The 22,402-nt window shown below is 39.4% G+C and overlaps 1 protein-coding gene and 1 pseudogene across 1 annotated transcript in view; one reads left to right on the top strand and one right to left on the bottom strand.

Moving 5' to 3' along the window:
- Positions 1 to 22,402, top strand: part of C22H1orf87 (chromosome 22 C1orf87 homolog) — an 88,764-nt gene that overhangs the window by 6,374 nt on the left and 59,988 nt on the right. Inside the window, exons 3-4 of the mRNA XM_053576754.1 lie at positions 11,107 to 11,345; positions 22,349 to 22,356. Of these exons, the coding sequence (XP_053432729.1) occupies positions 11,107 to 11,345; positions 22,349 to 22,356 (247 nt within the window). The remainder of the gene's footprint in view (positions 1 to 11,106; positions 11,346 to 22,348; positions 22,357 to 22,402) is intronic.
- On the bottom strand, positions 6,056 to 6,284 carry LOC128575248 (small nuclear ribonucleoprotein G-like; annotated as a pseudogene).

Below are 22,402 nucleotides of genomic sequence, written 5' to 3'. Positions count from 1 at the left end.
TGAACCAAGTGTATAGTGCCCCATGATCATATTAATGTACACAGCTATGATTTAATAAAAATAAAAAAAAAAAGAAGTTCTCCTGTGGGTGAAATGCTGTCAAACAGTATCACATGCTGCAGAGAACTGTCAATCAATGCAGCAAACTTCACTGTTGCCTTATTGTAAGAAATTGCCACAGCCACCCCAACCTTCGGCAACCACCACCCTGACCAGTCAGCAGCCGTTTCCCTGGAGGCAAGACCCTCCACCAGCAAAAGAGTACTACCCTCTGAAGGTAGACAGGTGATCATTAGCACTTTTTAGAGGCAAAGTATTTTTAATTAACATTATTTTCTTAGACATAATACTATTGCACACTTAATAACCCATGGTGTAATATGAACATAACCTGGTTATGCTCTGAGAAACCAAAGAAATTATGTAATCTGCTTTATTGTGATGCTGTATTATGATGATCTGGAATAAAGCCCATACTATCTCTGAGGGATGCCTACCATTTACATCGATTTTTATAGCCAAGAAATGTAAAGTTCTGGCATTTTCCTATGTCACTCTCTTGAATAGTGAGCTATCCAAGATTCTGTCATTTTTTAATCTCCCCCCAAATCCCTTCATTCTCTTCTTTTTTTAAGTGTTAATAATATTAAGTTTTCAAAATTCCATACATGGAATTGCAGCAACATCTCTTTCACAAATATTAATCGAGCACCTGCTAGGTGCCCGACCGTGGGTATATAGCAGTGTACATAAAGTTCTAGAATACTGTCCTTTGGGTCAGGCTGGACCTCAGGGCAGGGTCCTGGAGTGATACTGGAGTGTGCAGACAACCAGGCAGAATTATCCAGAGGGAATTATCCCAGTTCAGCTAGAGTGAGAGGCCTGCACTGGCCCCGTCTTCGTCCTAGTGGGCCCAACTCTACCAGATTCCAACTATCCATAAACCCAACAGTTTCTTCTTTCCTCTTTTGCCCCCCCAAAAAAGAGTGTGAAACTTTCCACAGGCCCCACGTTTTCCAGATATTGGATATCTTCCTTTCCCAGAAACAGTTACAAACAGATGGCACCTCAGTTGAATGCATGGAGCCCAGGCAAACATTTTTTTGTGTACACAGTTGCCTTATGCTTGCCTCATAGGAAGTTGAGTATAGTGCACAGAATCAGGGGACCCATATAGCTGCGGCAACGATGCCCTGAGGTCCAGCCTGACCCAAAGGACACCACAAGTATTCACCTTCATCTTCATGACCCCCAGACCTACAGAGAAAGCAAATCATACAAACATCTGAAGGAAGAGCATTCTGGGCAGGTGGAACCCCAAAATAAGGCCTCTTGTGTTTAAGGAAGAGCAGGAAAACTGATGTTTGTGGAGCACAATGGAGAAAGGGGACAAGGGCAGGAAGGGAGGTCAGTGGCCAGCAGGGCTTAGATCGTGGCTCACATGGGCCATGGTACATCTCTGAAGCTCAGATCATGGCTCGCGTGGGCCATGGTACATCTCTGAATTTTGTTCTGTGTGGTATGGAAAGCCATTGGAGAATTGAGAGCAGTGGAGCACGTCCGTATTTATGTTTCCGAAGGATGGTTCTGGCTGCTGAGTGCTGAATAAACTGGGAGAGACACAGTGAAAAGAGGGAGACCATTTAGGGAACCTTTATGGCAATCAGGGCAAGAGGTGGGAGCAGTGACCCCTTACAGTTCCTGCATAAACACTGGATAAATCGGGTGATCTTACAATACAAATACCCTACTTACTTTTTTTTTAAGAAACAACTAATCAAAAATCTTTTTCTTTGTTTATTGATTTTTTCACTATATAATCTATACAAATAGCTTAATATCTATAAACTCAATCTCTCTTGAAAAATGAACAATAATATCACAGAAGACACTATTATCTTCACTTTCACAGGTTCAAAATGAAATAGTTTCATAGTAGGGCTGAGTACATTGGATGCTTTTTCTTCCATTCCTGAGATACTTTGCTAAGAAGAATATGTATGTTCCAGCTCCATCCATGTAAACATGAAAGAGGTAAAGTCTCCATCTTTCTTTAAGGCTGCATAATATTCCATGGTGTACATATACCACAACTTATTAATCCATTCGTGGATTGATGGGCACTTGGGCTTTTTCCATGACTTAGCAAGTATGAATTGGGCTGCAATAAACATTCTTATAGAAATATCTTTGTTATGATGTGATTTTTGGTCTTCGGGGTACATACCAAGTAGAAGAATTACAGGATTGAATGGCAGGTCTATTTTTAGATCTCTAAGTGTTCTCCAAACATCTTTTCAAAAGGAATGTATTAATTTGCATTCCCACCAGCAGTGTAGAAGTGTTCCCTTTTCTCCACACTCACGCCAACATCTCTGCTCTTAGGATTTTGTGATATGGGCTAATCTTACTGGAGTTAGATGATATCTCAATATGAAAGCTATAACCCAGTTATAACCTAAGAATATGGGGAAGGAGTAGAGGGAGGGGAGGGAGGGAGGAGAATGGGCGGAGAGAGGGTGATTGGTGGGGTTAGACCTATGGTGCATCTTACAAGGGTACATGTGAAACTTAGTAAATGTCGAATATAAATGTCTTAACACAATAACTAAGAAAATGTCAGGAAGGCTATGTTAACCAGTGTGATGAAAATATGTCAAATGGTCTATAAAACCAGTGTATGGTGCCCCATGATTGCATTAATGTACACAGCTATGATTTAGTAATAAAAAAATGAAATAATATGCTAAAATCATTCTTCTCTAAGCCCTTTCCCCTGCATGAAATTGTTTCTTGATTCATCTCTTATGAGAGATTTTGTGTGCGTGCTTTTTGTTTGTTTTTATTTTTTGTTCTTGTTTGTGTGTTTATTCTAGGCACTGTGAGAAGTATGAAGAAGCCTTATTTACTGTTCTGGGTTGTAACAAGAGACGTAGGCATGAATCTTTAAGTAAGAGTGCACAGCATTATGGGACTAGATATCAAATAGATGTTTTAGAAAATAGGTGCCCTTTGATCCCACATATTGAGACCAGGAGGTAATGGTTGTTATTTTACCACTTGAAATTTTATATTTCAAAAAATATAACAAAAAGTCAAAAACAAAACACTACTTACAGCATATATGACAGAAAAAAAATTAACCCTCTTAACATGCAAAGAGCTCTTACAAATAAGAAAAAGATAAGCAGCCCAATTTCAATACTTGGCAACAGACTTAGACAATCAATTCACAAAAAAAAAAAGAAATAAAAATGAACAATATGGGGGGAATTTAACCATGGGATAATAAAAGAAATCAAAACAGCAAAGAGATATTATGATTTATAAATCGAATTAGAAATGTTTTCCTAATGGTAATACAACAGTTGACAAAGTTTTAGAGAAAAACAAAACTCATGTGCTACTGGTTTATTGGAAGTATAGTTATGAAAAGCCTTAAAAGTGGGTAGTACTTGGCATAAAATCTGTGTCTATTAATCAATTCTATAAAAATAATTATAGAGGGAAGTAATGGTTTTGTTTCAAGATTCACATTAGAAAGTATAAGTCTGGGTCCCAGGAGGAAACAGATGATTCAAGGGGAGTTCAGCTACCAAGGGGCTAATTACAAGGACGCAGGCTGAGGTATGGCTGGGCGTGGCACCCTTGGCTGGCAGCTGCTGGGGTGGGACAAACGCCAGGTCAGAAGGACTTGAGAGATGGGGATGTTGCTGAAACTAAATCAGGACACTTGGAGAACAGTACTGGCCTTTGGTCAGAGATACAAGTAACCTGAGTCAGCCTTGCACGGAGGCAACCTCCTCCCATTGCAGTTGCACATTGTCCAAAACCAACTGGAACGGGAAGACGTGGGAGCTGTTGCTCCAGCCCTCCCGGGTCAGCTTCCTGGGGTGCGGAAGTATGGTGAGAATCTAGGGGCAAAAAGAACACCTCCAGCAGGACAGAAATAGTTAAATTAGTGAAAAATTGTAAACCAAGTTAACATTCAAAAATAAAAGAAGAGTTAAAGTAAGTCTTGTATATCTGTGTGTAACAAAATATTATTTAGACACGTAACTTAATTTTTGTAAGAGGAGAAAGGTGTAGGTCCAGTTTCAGTCTTCTGCGTGTGGCTATCCGCTTCTCCCAGCACCATGTGTTAAATAGGGATTTTTCCCCCCATATATATATATATTTTTTTTTTGGTTTATGGAAAATCAGATAGCGATATGAGGTTGGTTTCATCCCCAAATTCTCTATTCTGTTCCATAGATCTGTCTCCATTGTTACACTAATACCATGCTGTTTGATCACTGTAGACTTGTAGTATAAGTTGAAGTCTGCTAACGGGATGCATCCAGATTTGTTTTTGTTTCTTAGAAATGCTATTCCTACAAAATAAATAGGAATAGCCACCATCCTAGAATAGGTGTCTATTCAAGGATTTTTCTAATTCCATACAAAACAAAGAACTATTTTTTTAAGTTCTTCAAAGGGTAACATTGCTGCTTTAATGGGGATTGCATTAAATCTATAGATTGCTTTGGGTAAATTAATAATAATAATAAATAAATGAATAATTTTGAAAAATAAAATTCAAAATGTATTTTTGTTAAAAATTTTATTTTTAATTGACCAATAATAATCATATATCTTAATGGGCTACAATGTGGTGTTTCAGTAACTGTTAACATTGTGAGCTAATTATTAACTGTTAACATTGAGCTAATTATTAGAAACATATCCATCATCTGACATGGAGTTAGCATAGTTTACTGGTTTTTTTTTTTGCATCCCCAGAAGGACGTTTAACTGCTAAAAACAGCCTCTTCTGAAAGGCTAAATGGAGATCAAGCCAGCCGAACGCTGAAAGCCTAATTTCCTTGAAAAGAGTGGTTTTTAGTCAATCGTCTTCTTCCATCTTCTCTGCTCTCTCCCAGGCCCCTAAATTGTGGTAGAGCTGATTTATAATAGGAAATTTCAAAGACAGAAAGATCTAAATAAATGGCCTTCAGTTCTTCAGGTCAATGGGGGCAATGCTAGCTCCCCTGTCATCTAGCTAGTGACATGGTCAGGCCACCTTGCAATCAGGCCCAGACTGAGGGCAGTGCTGCAGAGGAGATAGGGGGAGTCGGCACTCCTGTCCCCCTCCTCCTGCCCCGGCCCCAGCAGCTGCAAGCCCGGCTGGCAGGGACACAGGCACCAAACCATTAGTAATGAAAATTGTACTCAATTATCATTAGCTCAAATAAGAATCATGATATTGCAGTAGCTTACAGGTACATTGTCTCCTTGTAAAATAGACATATTTCAAGAAACTTGGCTATACATTCAAAAAAAGAAAAGAAAAACCAAAGTTCCTGTGTACATACATGGAAACTTCATATAAAGAGATAATATCATAGCAGGCCACATTTCATTCAACCTGTTAAAATGTTGAGACTTACATCATTATTTGTATAGTGCCCTTTTTAACTACACTTCGTATTGTTAAAAAATCCCTATATACTCCTGCTTTAGCACAACTCAGTTAAGCAAAGTAACACAGCCATAATCACGGCCTCCCGTTCTAATACTGTGTGAGAGCCTCCAGGGCATGGTAACGAGAGAGCTGTTTACGCCTTAGTTTCTCAGGTACACGGAGCAGCCCAGGCCCTGCGCCCCACGGTGCAGGATGACAGGTGAAGAGGCTGGACCTCCACACAGCCATTCTGCTTAGACTCGAGAAAGCAAAGCAGGACAGGACAAATGCACGAGACATCACATTTCTTGCCCATAAAGGTGGCTCCGGGATTCAGAAGCTGCAGTCTGTAAAGTTCCTGGGAAACACCTACCTGGGGAAATTCTGATACAACGGTGTTTGACAGTTGTGTTGTGTTTTTCTTTTCCCTAGAATTAAGGAACATGATTCAAAAGAATCCTGCTTTACCAAAACAAAATTTTTTTTTGACTATTAGAAAAGTTTATTTAACAAAAAGTTGAATATGAAAATGTACAAGACTCGATTTTGACATCCTAGTAAAACAGGCTCATTGGAGACGGGACGTGGATTTCTCTGCAGAACAGCCGTTATTCATACTCGTTCCAAAGCTGCTAACATGATGACCCTATTTCCTCGTCTACCACCATTCCAATATTGTTTTCTTGCCCACTAGTTGCCATCTCCACACATTCATCTATCACAAGATTCATAAAGGGATCAACCCCCGCAATATTCCTTGGACATGTCTGCCATCATTTAATTTCAATAATAACTTCTTGTCCATAAATTTTTTCAGTTCGGGAGGGTGAGCTTTGCTCATGGTAGTAACTCCACCAGATCAAGGATACCAAAACAAATTTTTAATACTAGTTAATATTTTTTTCTTTAGTGGATGATTTCTAGAACTTGTATTTACTGTGATTGGTAAATAAATCGTGTACCTTGTCTCTCTTTTTATCTATGTAAATAGATTTGCCTCAGTTCCTAGATACTACCAAACTTAGACCTTTTGAACTTTAGTTTTGCCTGTTAAAGCTTTGGAAAGACCATTCTTGTATCCCTGGGTGATGAGGGAGTTCATAAAGGAGCTAGAATTTTAACCCGTGACTAATATAGAATTATCACTTGTCAAGAAATGATTGGGCACCGGGCTCAATGCTCAATATTTTGTGAATTTTAGCTTGATAAGGATCTTTTTTCTCATCTCACAAATGAAAACCTGAAAATCAGAGATATGAAGTAACTTGCCCAAAGTCACACAATGTGGAAGACTTTGCATAAATTGATGTGTGGCGGGTGACACATACAAGCATTCAGAACATACCAGCTCGTAGCATTACAATGAATGAAAGTACTTTTAAGCAGAGAAAACAGAAGAAAGAAATTTTAAAAACCTTCACACTTCAACACAGTAACATTTGCTGCTTTAGCACAAGCTTCCCGTTTCAGCTTCCCTGTGGAGTTTGGTGAGATTTTCAGCTGTACTCCCCTCCCTTTTACTATTTTATCGTTTATTGTCTTTTTAAAAAGAGAAAAGTCTGGTTGTGTTGATTATCTCTTATTACTCCCAAATAAGAACATGCTTTCATTTACTGAAATTAGATCCCCATTCACTGTGCTGGCACACTCTGGGCTGTCTTCTCCAGAGGGTATAGGACCTGTTCGATGGTACACAGTTGGAAATTGGTAGCATTCAGTCACTGCCAAGGCTGGCAGACCTTTAAGATGGCATCTGGTGACCTTTTGCTGCACCTCCTGGGTCCTCCATTGGAGATTTTATGTTCTCGGCAGGGGTGTAATGCAAATCAAATGTGAGATCTGGTGAGCTGGAGTTCCAGGGAGGTGGGGCTGACGGGGATCCCTACGTTGCTTCCGGCTTCCAGACGCCCTCGCAATCTTCCTCTCTAACCTTGAGATGCTGGGCTCTAGTGGAGGATGGCTCGACAGGGCTGGTTTGCAGGAAAAGCCCACTGGGAGATGGAACAACTGGACAGTTTTCTCCTTATTTATTTATCATCCAGGGACACAGTAATCCTCCCTAATTGCTCACATTTCTGGATGACACTAAACTCTTCACGCCACCCCAGGAGCAGCAGCTGAGGTCAGAAGGGCACATGCAGGAGCTCACTGGGTCTCGCTTCCTAGACAGTATCGATGGTATTTTTTCTCTTCTTTTGAAATGGCAGGTTTCTATTTTTAATACTGTAGGTAAATAGCAGACAAGCCTAGAAGAAAGAGCTGTGAGTATCTCAAGAATGGAAGAAAAAGTATCCAATGTACTCAGCCCTGCTATGAAACAGATCTATGGCTTTCATATGAAAGCTATAACTCAGTTATAACCTAAGAATATGGGGAAGGCGGAGAGAGAGGAGAGGGAGAGGGGAGGATGGTCAGAGGGAGGGTGATTGGTGGGATTACACCTGCGGTGTGTCTTTCAAGGATATATCTGAAACTCAGTAAATGTAGAATATAATTTTCTTAACACAGTAACTAAGAAAATGCCAGGAAGGCTTTGTCAACCAGTGTGATAAAAATGTGTCAAACTGTGTATAAAACCAGTGTATGGTGCCCCATGATCGCATTAATGTACACAGCTATGATTTAATAATTAAAAAAAAAGAAAGAGCTGTGAGTTTGTGAACAGCATAACAACCAATGTGTGTTGACGAGAAATTGTTTGTGCTAACCACAGACACACACGTAGCATTTCTCAGCTGGAGAGTCGTTTTCATGATAATTTTTTAAGTGCTATGCATTTTTTTAAAAAACAGCTTTTACTTGAAACAGATTTAACAGGTTATTTTTGGTTTTACATCTACTGTGGCTGTTTTAGAAGACAGGCAGATCCATTTCACATTTCTTGAGCAATTCTGAGTCTGCCTGCAAAAAGGATTTTGAAGGTGATTAAAGCAAAGATAACGTATCACCCATGCCTTCATCCAGAGAGCCAACTCCGCCCCATGACCATTTCCCTACTTTCATTGCTCGTTTCTGTAATTCCAAACTTCCATGGACGCTCCCTTAACTCGACTGGCAATAGCATCTGAGTGTGTGTGATCCGTAAGTAGACTGAGGGTGAAATCCTGGCTCCAATCCTGAAAAACCGTGCAGAACTAGGCAAAGGACATAAATTTTCCAAATTTTATTTTCTTCATCCTAAAATGAGAATAAAATGAGCCCAGGGTTGATTTGGGGAATAAATAAACTCACGTATGTAAGTAACTAAAGGTAACAACTCTCGGTCATTAAATGTTCAGCCATGCTACTCTTACTGTAATCATTATTGACAACAGTTATTTCTTTTTCTTATGAACTCCAAATAGGATCGATTCTTTGTGACATTCATTTGGCATTTATTTACATGCTGACTAGGTATGATTCCTATTACTTAGGTACATTTTATACCAACTTCACACTTTATAGAAATATAATACATTTATATTTATGTAAAAGTGCACACGTCATATGTCTACCACTCACTGAATTTTTACAAATGTGATATACTCATGCAACAAAGACCTAGATCAAGAAGCAGACAGGTACCGGTATTCCAGAAGCCCCTTTGTGCTTTCTTCTGGTCTATATATCTAAGGACTATCCTGACTTATAGAATCAAGGTTTACAGTTGTAAACTTTATCGTTTATGTTATTTTTGGACAACCAAGTGAAGCAAGTGTCTTGAGATCAGGAAACGTGTATTTCTTCTCTCACTGCAAAACCTGTTTGTCAAATAGACTCTTCTCTTCTAATATTTCCATCTTGCCCTATTATCATGTCACTGCATTTGTCTGGCAAAACCCCAGTCCTGATGTGCCCCACCTGTCTGACTTCTATCTTTGCATAGAGGATAATTAAAGGCAGTGACATCCACCCTCTCAGACTGATGCCACAAAAATCCATGTTCTCAAACCTTAACTGGCCACTCCCTTGGCCAAGCCACCCTGTATTATTTCTCCGATCAACCCTCCGTAAATGGAGATACCCTTCAGAGTTCTTTCCTAGGCCTTCTTTTCTTCTTACACTACCACTACTACCAAGAAGATGACTATAAAAAATATACCTAGCTTCAAATCAACAAGTGTTGGAGTTATTGTTTTATGCTCAGATAATATGACATGTTTTAAAATTGATCTCTTCTACTTTATCAGTAAGAACAGCTAGAATTTATAAAATGCCTTTAAGATACGAGGCATAGCTACTTTGAAATTTATTTTTTTAATTATAAAACAGCATTTTTCATGTTGAAAATCTAGAAAATAATATTACAAGATACAGCAGGCATGTCCTGACTTTTTTTTCCTTTTTCTCTGCCAAACATTGGAGGTGTATGAGTTGTCTTGGGCCACACACTAAATACACAAACACTAGTGAAAGCTGATGAGCAAAAACAAAGTCTGTACATACTTTTTGTGATATCCAACATCACAGATAAGCAAAATGTCCTCACAAAATCAGCATGTGGCCCATGGGCCACAGGTTGGATACCCCTGAGTTATATGAGATAACGCCTTAGAGTACAATGTTAACCTGACTTCTGCCACCTAGAAATACTTACTGTTAACTTGTAGCATATTATTCCCAGATTTAATATACACACATTATTTTTATAACTGGACATTTACTTCTGTCATTAAAATTATTCACAACTATCTTAATGGCTTCATACATTCCATAATATGAACACAGAATGAAATATTTGATATATCCACCAATTACTAAATATTTAGCGATTTCAAATTTCTTCTTTTCCATTTTTTCTTTTTTTTTTTTTTTGCTGTTTTTGCCTGGGGCTCAGTTTGAACCCACCACCTCCAGTATATGGGGCTGGTGCCCTACTCTTTGAGCCACAGGCACTGCCCCTTTTGCATTTTTTCTTAATACACATTCTTAAAAATTGATCTATGTCAAAATGTTTCAACCTTCTGACTTTAGACATTTTTTTAGGTCATCTACTATGAGAATTGTATTTATTTTCTATTTAAAAATGATGCCTTGTTATTGTTTGACCTGTGAGTCTTGTTTATTAAACAAGGTTGAAGAAATTTTAAATTTTGTTTTTTATTTGCACTGCTTTGCATTATTCCTACAGTTTTCTTCTTTCTTTTCTCTGCTTGATGTTAAACTCAAATGGGAGACTATGAAAAGAAAAAGGGGTCTCAAGGTGAGGCGATTGAGGAGAAAAGGAGCAGAACTGGGCCTGGTAAACTATCCTGACTGTCTTCCATTTCTAATGCTGAAAACACCTGTCAGATTTATAAGTAAGGAAGGTGATGACCCTTAGGGTTCCATTTCTAATGCTGAAAACACCTGTTATATTTATAAGTAAGGAATGTGATGACCTCGAGTGTTCATTTTTCACACTGTTCGTTCCTTACAGTAAGGGTTTTGAAGCAGATGGAAAGATTGTCTTTATGAGTATGAGGAGAGGAAAAGGGAGGGAGACAGCCAAGCCTGAGACGATGACGGCAGGATTTTTCTACGGCAAATGGTCCGTGAGCAGCTAACCCGTGTTTACTGCTACATCCCACCATTCCAAGTTGCCACTGTTCACACCACCAAGCTCACACCTTCCGTTCTTATGTCAGCCCAGTGCAGGAGGAGGCTGCCTGTGAGTAACAAAGTGTAAAACTGTTTCTTCACAGCAAGGAGGATGAGAACATGAAAACAGAAATGCAAATAGTGCTCCAGAAACCCATGACTGGCAACCCAAGGCAGAGGAGCAGAGACCTCCCAGCTCCTACTAACCTCGCTAATGAGCAAACCAATGGCAGCCCAGATGATGAAGCGGAGAGCAAGCTCCCGGGGAACACCCAGAGACCAGGGAGCAGCCAGCGACTCCTCACAGGAGCACACGGGAGCAGCTTCCTGGGTGGCAAAGTGAGTAACAAGAAATAGCCACGCTTTTCTTGGTAATCTATAAAGAAAACACAGATAAAAACACAGGTTCGTGCAAACACACACTTGTGCTAATGGTAATGAGTGTATTTTGCATAAGATAGGAAATAGAACCAGTTTTCTTTCATTATGAAAATGAATTTCAAGGTCGTTCTGTACATTACATTTTTGTTCACCATGACTTGAGTTGGTCAACCTACCTTGACTGTGTCCATCCAACTCAATGTGATACTCAGTAATACAGTGACAAATGTCAAATGGCAAATGTCACTGTATATGCAAAGTTGGGGCATGTTGGAAGGGGGCGTGTTTGCTTTCACATTATAAAAAGAGAATTTTATTTTTTAAATACAGTGCAACCATGTCTAGAGATTAAAAAATATATAGGCCCCAAATTATCTTGATAGAAATATATATCACTGCATTCTGTTCACAGTCAACCAACACTCCGTAACAAACTAACTTGATAATGATGAATCTAAATGATTAGTAATTTGCAATTAAAAAGCAAGTACAGCAGCAATTGAGAACTGGATCTAAACCAAGACAAAACTAATGATTCATTGATAACAAAGTACCATTTCCAAAATTGCTGAAATTGCAATTAAACAGAGACACCGGGTAGGGTTTTGCAGTGCTACCAAGCATTAAGCAACAGCTAGCTATTTTGATAGAAGGCTGCATTAGAATCTGCGGTAAACTCTTAACATTAACTATTTTCAGTTTGTAATTTGAATAGCCCTTTCTAAATCACTGAGATGCTAAGTAAGTCTTCAGTCATTTGAGAAAATGAACGTCTATGGTTGGTGACCTTTCAGTAAGGACCATGCAAAGGATTCCAGTTTTGAAGAGGGGAATGGACCATGTATGGACTTCAGACTGACTGCACTCTGCAAGGTCTGACTGAACACAAGTCCAGAAACAAAAATGACTTGCCCCCAAAATGACTTGCACACATTGTTAGTGTGGCAATCGGAGCGGGAACTCAGGCCTCCAGTCCCAGTTAATGTGTTCTTTTGCCTTTCCCATGATGAATCCTTGAATTTAGGGCCATGTTAGAGCAGATAATCTGCAGAGGTGAAATAACCTGTTATGAATTTAAAGACCTCTGAGTTTTTACCCCAGTTTTGACTCTGGCATTCATATATTTGTTGTTGTTCCCCAAGAATGACCTTGGGGAATCATTACAGTTGTAAAACACTCTATTGTTGACTAATTACTTTCAGGTAAATTTTATTAGTTTGTCTTTAGAGTTAATCCTGCAAAGTAGATTCCACTGTTATTTCTATCACTATCAAACTAAGACTCGGAAAGTTAAAGTGACTCTGAAGTGTGCAGATGTCTGCCAGGTTTTCTTTCTTTTTTTTTTTCTCCATGAGTTGCATTTTTATTGGTCTTTCTAATTATAAAATATTACATAACCATGTTGAAATTTTGGAAAAACGGAAGGAGAACATAAGAAGAAAATAAAACTCAACCAAAAAAAACGAGTGGTTTCTCTCCTTTTCTTCCCCATCTTTCCTCCATGCAGAGATACAAAATGAGAATCCTTCCGCACAGACTATTGTCCCACTTGATTCACTTCACATCAAGAATTCTCCCCTTGGCATGAAAAAAAAAAATCATTCTACACACCATCTTTAATGTCTCTGTGTAGAGCCACACTCAGAACTAACAGATAGCATTTGCCGTGTGCCAGGCGCTATTCTGAGCTCTTTGCGTGTATGAACTAATTTACTATTCCCACGAACCCTATGAGCCGGGAACTTTTATTATCTTCATTTCAGGGATGAGGAACCTGATAAAAAGAGAGGTCAAGGGCTTTGTCAAAGCGGTAAAGCTGAGAAGCCACAAAGCCACATTTCAAGCCTGGGTTCTAGGTCCTTAAGCACCAAACTGCCTCCATTCCTTTATAGAGACATAACGTTGTTCACTTAACAAATCCCTTATGGGCACTTAAGCCATTTCTAGTTTTTTTGTTCTTATAAATGAAGTCTGTTTCTTGACATTCCTTCTAACACATCAAGCTGCCTGTTCTTGCCGTGGACTCTGCATTCACCATTATGATGGGTAAAATGTTTACTGGGTCAGCTGTTCTTGAACTTCCATAATCTGGATTACTTGCCAGCTTTGCGGTACCAAAGAGGGATTATTTTCCCTGCCCCTCCCAGGACTGAACAGGGTTTCCTGCGGGTGGCTCAGCGGGCCTAACACGCAGCCACCAAATGTAGGAAGGCCTTGTGGGAGGTGTGGGGACCGACTAATTGGTTCTGTCTGCTGGCTGGGCATGTGGTGCTGGCCTGCCAGATGGTAGCCACAGTTTCCTGGTACAGAGACCCTCATTACCACCTTGACTGAGTGGTAAATGGAATCCTGCCGCAATTACAGAAGCACACCAATGAGAACTCCTTCTAGATTCTTACCACTCGCACATAGATGAAAATAAGCCTTCCTGCCTGGGATGTAACAAGCAATCTGGACTGGCTGAATTTGCTCCAAAAGAAAAGTTGCTGATAAAGGCTGAGCTGACAGGAGTGAGGATGGGCAAGCACAAGACGCTTTGCCAAATTACAGAGTAAGTTTGAAGAGTATTGTTGGAAGGTGGGAATGGAAGCTGAAAATGGCAAGAGACAACATCATTTTCTGTATATGGGAGTAGCAAGATACCTTAGAAATCAACAAGTACAAAGCTTCATTTCACAAAGAGACGCCCGGAGAGCTTAAATGGTCTGTCCAAGGTCTCACAAGCAAAGAGCCTGGCTCTTCTGACCACTAGCCCTAGGATCTTGTTGCCTCCAAATTCCTCTCCGTATGGGTTAAGTTTTGAAAAAATATATATATATTGTTTCTCAGAAGCATTAATTCTGCCTTCTCTCAGAAAAAAAAAATAAAAGGAGTGTCTGACTAGCAACACACTCAGTAGCACAGTTTCAAATATAAAATTAGAGTGTATTTATTTTTGCATCTGGTAGCATAAAAATGTGAGTGCTTTAATTTTAATAATTATCACAGTTGATCGGAAGGGTGTTCTTTTCAAAACCCTTTTATGTGCTTTTTCTTGTTTGTTCTTCACAGTAGCCCTGTGAGGTAGGTAGAGGCACGTGATTTTATCTTCCTAGTTTTATAGATGAATAGACAGATGTCAGGGACATCTCCAGCAGGCTGTCCCTTTGCAGCTGTGATCCGGAACCCTCACAGCAGAGCTTGGCTCCTGCTCTTCTTCCTGTGGTCTGTGCCTCACAGAGTGGTCCCACCACGTTCCCTGCTGGTCAGCAGGAAACCTGGGCATGTTTCCCTGTCCAGCCAGTCCCTGAGCCCTTTCATTCTCCCTGCCTCGTGTCTCTCCAAAGATCCCCTACTTTTTGCTTCCTCTGTCATTGCCGTAGTCAGATCACCATTTTGTCTCACCAGGGAAGATGTTAATTATCTTTGCGCTGACTTCCCAGTCTTTAAACGTCCCTCTCTGTATCCGTCAGCTGTTGTAATAAATGCTGCGGTGTAATATATCACCCACTACTGGGTGGGTTAGAATAATCATCACGGATGGGCACATCTACAGAAGTGAGCCAAGGCAGCTTTGATTTTTCTCAGTTGGGCTTGGCTGGGCTCAGCTCTAAACTCTGGGTTTGATTCAGGTCCTCTGGGTGTTTTTCTCAATTTGTGTGAATCTGGTGAGCTCCTCAAAGCATGTTCTTCTTGCAGTGAGGGGAAAAGAAACTACTCAAGAGGACAAACGTGACCACACATGCACATTTTAAGTCTTTGCTTGTGTCATGGTCACCAACATCCCATCAGTCAAAGCAAACCACGTGGCGAAGCATCACACCGCTGATGGAATAGGGACACACATGCCGTGATTTTTAGGAGGAACCCCCGAACCAGCAATCTAGTGTAGCCTCTGCTTAAAAATCTTTGTTAAATCCCCATTTCCTTGCTATACAATTTAAAGTCTTTGACTCACATTCCAATTCAACTCTGTCTGTTCTCCATTTCTCTCTCATCCCCGCCTTTCACTAAACTGACATTTTATTCCACAAGTAGAGTTCTGTTCCCTTTCACTTCCCATCCTTTGCCCATGCTGCCCCTTTTGGGTAAAATTTTCTTCCCTCCATCTTTATTTGATTGCTCCTAACCGTAGGAAGATCTCAACTTAGATGTCAGCTCTACTAAAAGGCATCATTGTCTGATTTTCAAGGTGGAGTTGCCTTTCCTGACGTATTTCTAAGCGCATCAGTGGAGGTTGTCACCTATTACGACAGGCTGTTTCCTCATCTGTCTCCCTCCACAGGTCTGAAAGTTCCCTGAGAACAAGAAGTGTGGCTTGTTCTTTTTATTTTCAAAATGCCTCTCTCTGAGTATTAGCCCAAAGCCGGCATCTAATTTAAAGGGGAAACAGTCGATAGGGGCTTTCCCATTGCAGTCTGGAAGAAGGCAAGAATACCCACTATTTCCACTTGTTTTTAATGTTGTGCTGGAGGTATTTGCCAATGTAATTAAACAGAAGAAAGAAATCATAGGCATAACACTTGGAAAAGAAGAAGTGAAACTGTTTTCAGATGATAAGATTATACGTCTTAAATCTTAAAACCTCTAATGAGAAAACTACTGAAACAACAGAGAGAATTTGGCAAATCAGAAAGTTATAACGTCAGTAACACAAATCAGTGGCCTTCATCTATATAAACAAAAACTAGTCAAAAAATAAGATGGAAGAAAATGCGCAATGTACAATAACAAAAAAAAATACATAAGGGGCGGCGCCTGTGGCTCAAAGGAGTAGGGCACTGGCCCCATGTGCTGGAGGTGGCGAGTTCAAACCCAGCCCTGGCCAAAAACTGCAAAAAAAAAAAAAAAAGTATATATATATATCTAGGGCAGCGCCTTTGGGCACCAGCCCCATATACTGAGGGTGGCGGGTTCAAACCCGGTCCCAGCCGAACTGCAACAACAAAAAAATAGCCAGGTGTTATGGCAGGTGCCTATAGTCCCAGTGACTTGGGAGGCTGAGGCAAGAGAATAGCCTAAGCCCAGGAGTTGGAGGTTGCTGTGAGCTGTGTGACCCCATGGCTCTCTACTGAGGGCAATAAAGTGAGACTCTGTCTCTACAAAAAATAATAATAATAATAATAATAAATACATAAGTAAATTAATACTAAATAAAATGCCAAGGCCTAACCTTAACAATAAAATGTCCAAACCTTTAGAAGAAAAAATATAAAGCACTCCTGAAAGACACAAGGGTAAATTTGAACAAATGGAAAGGCGTGCTGGTTCTTGTACAGAAAAGGTAAATGCCTCAGTCCTCCCTGAGGTAACTTACAAGTGTGATGAGATTCCAACAAAATTAGTATTAGATTTTTATTTGGTTTTGTTTTGCAATGGGCCAAATTGATTATAAAGTTAATTTGGACTAACAGACAAGCATGAATAATCAGGAAAACCCTGAAAAGAAGAGCAATACGAGAAGAGGGTAAGACACGGTTACCAGATGCTAAAACATAAAAGTTTCCGTGTTTAGAATAGTGTGCTTTTGGCAAATGAATAGGTGAAAGACCAATGCAATGAAAGACACATCTGAAAATAGACACAGTGGCATATTGTAATTTTGTGGATGATAAGGGTGACATTGCAAATTAGTAAAAAGAGGTAGACTTTTTAATCATTGATACAGGGATTATTGGATAGGCACAGAAGTTGTAATTGGGTCTATTCCTCACGTGTCATACGTAGACAGTGTGTATATGTCGTCTGTAGACATAAAACTATACAAGTCGTAAAACTGGATGATTTCCTCTATTATCTGTGATTAGGGGAAACTTTCTTAACAAGATTCAAAATGCAGATACAATCAGAAGGAGACTGATAATTTTCACCTACATATATGGCCAGAATCACTGTAAACAAATTATATAAACACTTGACAATCTGGAGAAAAAGATTTATTTATTGCTATGACCTTTCCTCGTAGAGCTGCTTTCTCTGTATCCCACAGATTTTGGTGTGTCGTGTTTCCATTTTCCTTTGTTTCGAGACATTTCTTCATTGTCTTCTTAATTTGTTCATTGCCCCGTTGGTCATCCAGGAGCGTGTTGTTTAATTTCCATGTGTCTGTGTAGCTTCCGAGGTTCCTCATTTTGTTGATTTCTAGTTTTTTTCCATCATGAACAGAAAAGATGTTGTGTTATAACTTGTGTTATAGACAAATATATCTCTCATCTATAGAAAAGAAAGAAGAAAAACTATCCAAAAAATGAACAAAATACATTAATATATAACTCATAAAAATAAATGCAACTGCACAAATATTTCACATAATTATAAAATAAATTTAAGTGTAAGAGAAAAAATCCTAAAAATAAAAAGAAGGCTCAGTGCCTGTAGCTCAAGCAGCTAAGGCACCAGCCACATACACCAGAGCTGGTGGGTTCGAATCCAGCCAGGGCCTGCCAAACAACGACAACTACAACCAAAAATAGCCGGGCGTTGTGGCAGGTGCCTGCAGTCCCAGCTACTTGGGAGGCCAAGGCAAGAGAATCGTTTAAGCCCAGGAGTTGGAGGTTGCTGTGAGCTGTGATGCCACAGCACTCTACCCAGGGCAACAGCTTGAGGCTCTGTCTCAAAAATAATAATAATAAAATAAATAAATAAATATAAAGAAAATCTTATTTAGTTAACTATTGCCACATAACAAATTGCCCCAAAACTTAACTGCTTAAATCAATAAGCATGTATTATCTCACAATGTTCCTGAGGGACAAGAGTCTAGGAGTGGCGTGAATGAGTGATTCTGACCCGAGATCTCTCATGAGACTTCCCTTCAGATGTCCCTCAGGGCTGCAGTCACCTGCAGTCTCACCAGGCTGGACCATCTACTTCCAACTCACTCCTGTGGCTGTTGCTAAAGGCCTCAGTCATGCTGGCTATTAGCAGAGGTCTGTTTTTCTCCATTTGGGCTTCTCTCTAGGGCTGCTCATGACAGGGTACCTGACTTCCCCAAAAATGAGTGATCCTGGAAAGAAAAAGAGAGAAAAGAGCCCACACCAAATTGAAAGGTGCCATGTATGTTACAGTCTAATCTCACAAGCGGCACCATCACTTCAACAGTTTGCTTTTGGTCACATAGACTAATCCCAATTAAATGCTGGCGGATGGGGGACTTAAATAGGAAGCAGGCCTCACTGGAGCCACCTTGGAGACAGGCTACCACACAAACCTAACTACACAGTAATTAGCAGTAAAGCCAAACAGAGCGGAACTATTGTGAATTACCTATTACTTTTAAATATAATAACTTCTCTCCTATGTCCCTGGTGAGATATTTACTATATGGAAAGTATTTTTGAAAACATATCTTTAAATTTTTCAATAACTATCATGTTAATATTGTTATTCTGTAGTGAGATAAAGGAGGTGGATTAATTACCTTGGTGGCTTTGACACTTGGATTTTTGGTATCGGCAAAATTAAATATAGTTAGAATATCGATAAAGTTACATAAACCTCCTGTAGTCCTGCATTTGCGCTTTTTTTTTTTTAATAAATCATAACTGTATACATTGATATGATCATGGGGCATCATACACTCGCTTCATAAACCATTTGACACATTTTTATCATAGTGGTTAACATAGCCTTTCTGGTGTTATCTCAGTTACTGTGCCAAAACATTTACATTCTACATTTACCAAGTTTCACAAATACCCCTGTAAGATGCACCACAGGTGTGATCCCACCGATCCCCCTCCCTCTACCCACCCCCTCCTTCCCACTTCCCCCTATTGTTAAGTTGTAGCTGGGTTATAGCTTTCATGTGAGAGTCCCAAATTAGTTTCATAGTAGGGCTGTGTACATTGGGTACTTTTTCTTCCATTCTTGGGATACTTTACTAAGAAGAATATGTTCCAGCTCCATCCATGTAAACATGAAAGAGGTAAAGTCTCCATCTTTCTTTAAGGCTGCATAGTATTCCATGGTGTACATATACCACAATTTATTAATCCATTCGTGGATCGATGGGCACTTGGGCTTTTTCCATGACTTAGCTATTATGAATTGGGCTGCAATAAACATTCTGGTACAAATATCTTTGTTATGTTGTGATTTTTGGTCTTCTGGGTATATGCCCAGCAGAGGAATTACAGGATTGAATGGCAGATCTATTTTTAGATCTCTGAGTGTTCTCCGTATATCTTTCCAAAAGGAATGTATTAATTTGCATTCCCACCAGCAGTGCAGAAGTGTTCCCTTTTCTCCGCATCCACGCCAACATCTCTGGTCTTGAGATTTTGTGATATAGGCTAGTCTCATTGGAGTTAGATGATATCTCAAAGTAGTTTTGATTTGCATTTCTCTGATGATTAAAGATGATGAGCATTTTTTCATATGTCTGAAGGCCGTGCGCCTGTCTTCTTCAGAGAAGTTTCTCTTCAAATCCCTTGCCCAGCCTGCGATGGGATCCCTTGTTTTTTTCTTGCTGATGCGTTTGAGTTCTCTGTGGATTCTGGTTATTAAACCTTTGTCAGAGATATACCCTGCAAATATCTTCTCCCATTCTGAGGGCTGTCTGCTTGCTCTGCTTACTGTGTTCTTAGCTGTGCAGAAGCTTGTAGTCCTGCATTTGAATTGGCAATAGCAGTGCTAACTCTTAAAAATATATTTTGTAGCTTTGACCACTGAAAAAATTTAGAAACAATGACTGATTCCATAGAAACAATCACCCTGGTACCTGCCTTGCGTTCAGAGGAATTTGAAAGGGTAATTCCGGCTTTAAGCCTGGAAGCTCTACTTGTACCCAAGCAATGAAGATATTGAAGACCTCCCAAGACATGTCAACAAAAGACTCAGGATCCGATTTAAGAAGCCCCACTATTTAAAAGTAAGATAGTTTGGGGATCAACAAAAATAATAATTGCAATAGATTGAAACACATAATCATACATTCACAATGAATGATCCTTTATAAAAGAAAACAAGGGCAGCACCTATGGTTTAAAGGAGTAAGGCGCCAGCCTCATATGCCAGCAGTGGCGGGTTCAAACCTAGCCCAGGCCAAAAACTAAAAAAAAAAAAAGAAAGAAAACAAAAGTTCATTGGTCACTTCAGATGAATGCTAGGGAACAAACTATTTTTATAAACAGTAAAAAAAATAAATAATCAAGCATATATTCATTGTATTCAATCTGCCCTTTTTCTTTTTTCTTCTCTTTCTTCAGTTTTTCTTTTTTCTCTTACTTTCTCTTCCTTCCTTCCTTCCTTGTTTTCTTTCTTTTTTTTAATGACAGAGTCGCACTCTGTCACCCAGGCCAGGGTACAGTGGTAGTGGTACAAATCATAGTTCACTGTAGCCTTGAACCCCTAAACTCAAGCAATCCTCCCACCTCAACCTCCCCAGTACCTGGCATATTTTTTTTATTTTTTGCAGAGACAGGTGCGCCCAAGGTGATCTCAAACTCCTGGCCTCAATCAATCCTCTCACCTCCTCAGCCTCCCAAAGTGCTGGAATTACAGGCATGGGCCGCTATGCCTAAATTTGGTCTGCTTTTTTCTATGCAAATTTTATCCTATGTTATTCTTGAACATGGGAATTTTCTCTTTAGAGAAGTATTCCTGTTAACAAATAAAAAGATAATGATAGGATAAGAATATCACCAATTTTCAAAGCCCTAGTTTAAAAATAAATAAATAAATAAATAAATAAATAAATAAATAACTCCAGCAATGAGGATTGGTGCCTGTGAGTATAACAAAAAGAAAGACAAGCAGACAGCATTTGCTTTCATGAGAGGATACACCACCTATGAAAAAATCCTGCCAGGAAAACTAAACTTGAAAACAAACAGGACTCTAGATGTAACTGATATTTTACAGGAAATACCTGGTACAATTTCTTAAACAACATACGGATGCAGGCAACAAAATCCAGACTGTGTAAAACTCCATAGGGCCAATGACACAGCTTCTTCAACAGGTAAACTGCACGGTCAAAAACAAGAAAAAGACACAAAAAGAAAGGCGAATAAGAAGAACTAGAAATTCTAAAGTATATTATATGAGAGAGATTAAGAGCATATGAGAGATAGGACTAGACATTTAATGATACTGAGGAGTTATTGTTAATAATAAGGAATTTTTTAAGTATGATAATACGACTGTGGTTGTATTTAAAAAGAGTCCTGATCCTTAGGGCAGAGGTTCTCAGACTTAGTATGCCTCAAAATTACTGGAGGGTTTAATTAACTGTGGCTCAATGGAGTAGGGCGCCGGCCCCATATGCCAGTGGTGGCAGATTCAAACCCAGCCCCAGCCAAAAAAACAAAACAAAAAGACACAGATTTATGGGCCCCAGCCTGAGAAGTTTGTATTTAGTGAGTCTGGGATAGGTCTCAAGAATTATCATTTCTAAAAAAAGAAAGATTTCTCACAAGTTCCCAGGTGATGGATGTTGAAGCTTCTGGCCTGGGAACCACACTTTGAAAACCCCTTCTTTATGAATACAAATTGTGTGGGTGAAATCACACACTATCTGGGGCTCACTTCCTCTCTGATGGAGGGGCACTAACTAAGAGAGGGTATAACTAAAATGGAGAGGGTATAACTAAAACAAGATCGTCAGTTGACATTGAAAGCCTGGTGATAAACGTATAGAGCTTCATTATATTCTTCTCTCTACATTTTCCTATATTTGAAGTTTCCCTGACTAAAAGTCAAAATGGAAATAAAGTGTAAGTTTTTACAAGTGTAAATAAAATGACTATGATAAGTATTTATTGTGCAATTTGTTTGAAGCATATACTAAAATAACATATTACATAAAATATTAATTTGAAATTATTATTTTCTTTCAAGTCTACATTTCTTTTTCTTTTTCTTTTCTTGTCTTTCTTTTTTTTTTGAGACAGAGTCTCACTATGTTGCCCTTGATAGAATGCTGTGGCATCACAACTCACAGCAACCTCCAACTCTTGGGCTTAAGCGATTCTCTTGCCTCAGCCTCCCAAGTAGCTGGGAGTACAGGTGCCCGCCACAACACCCGGCTATTTTTTG

This window comes from Nycticebus coucang, chromosome 22, assembly GCF_027406575.1.
Source record: "Nycticebus coucang isolate mNycCou1 chromosome 22, mNycCou1.pri, whole genome shotgun sequence".
Lineage (NCBI taxonomy): Eukaryota > Metazoa > Chordata > Mammalia > Primates > Lorisidae > Nycticebus > Nycticebus coucang.
This window is presented reverse-complemented; position numbering and strand designations above follow the sequence as displayed.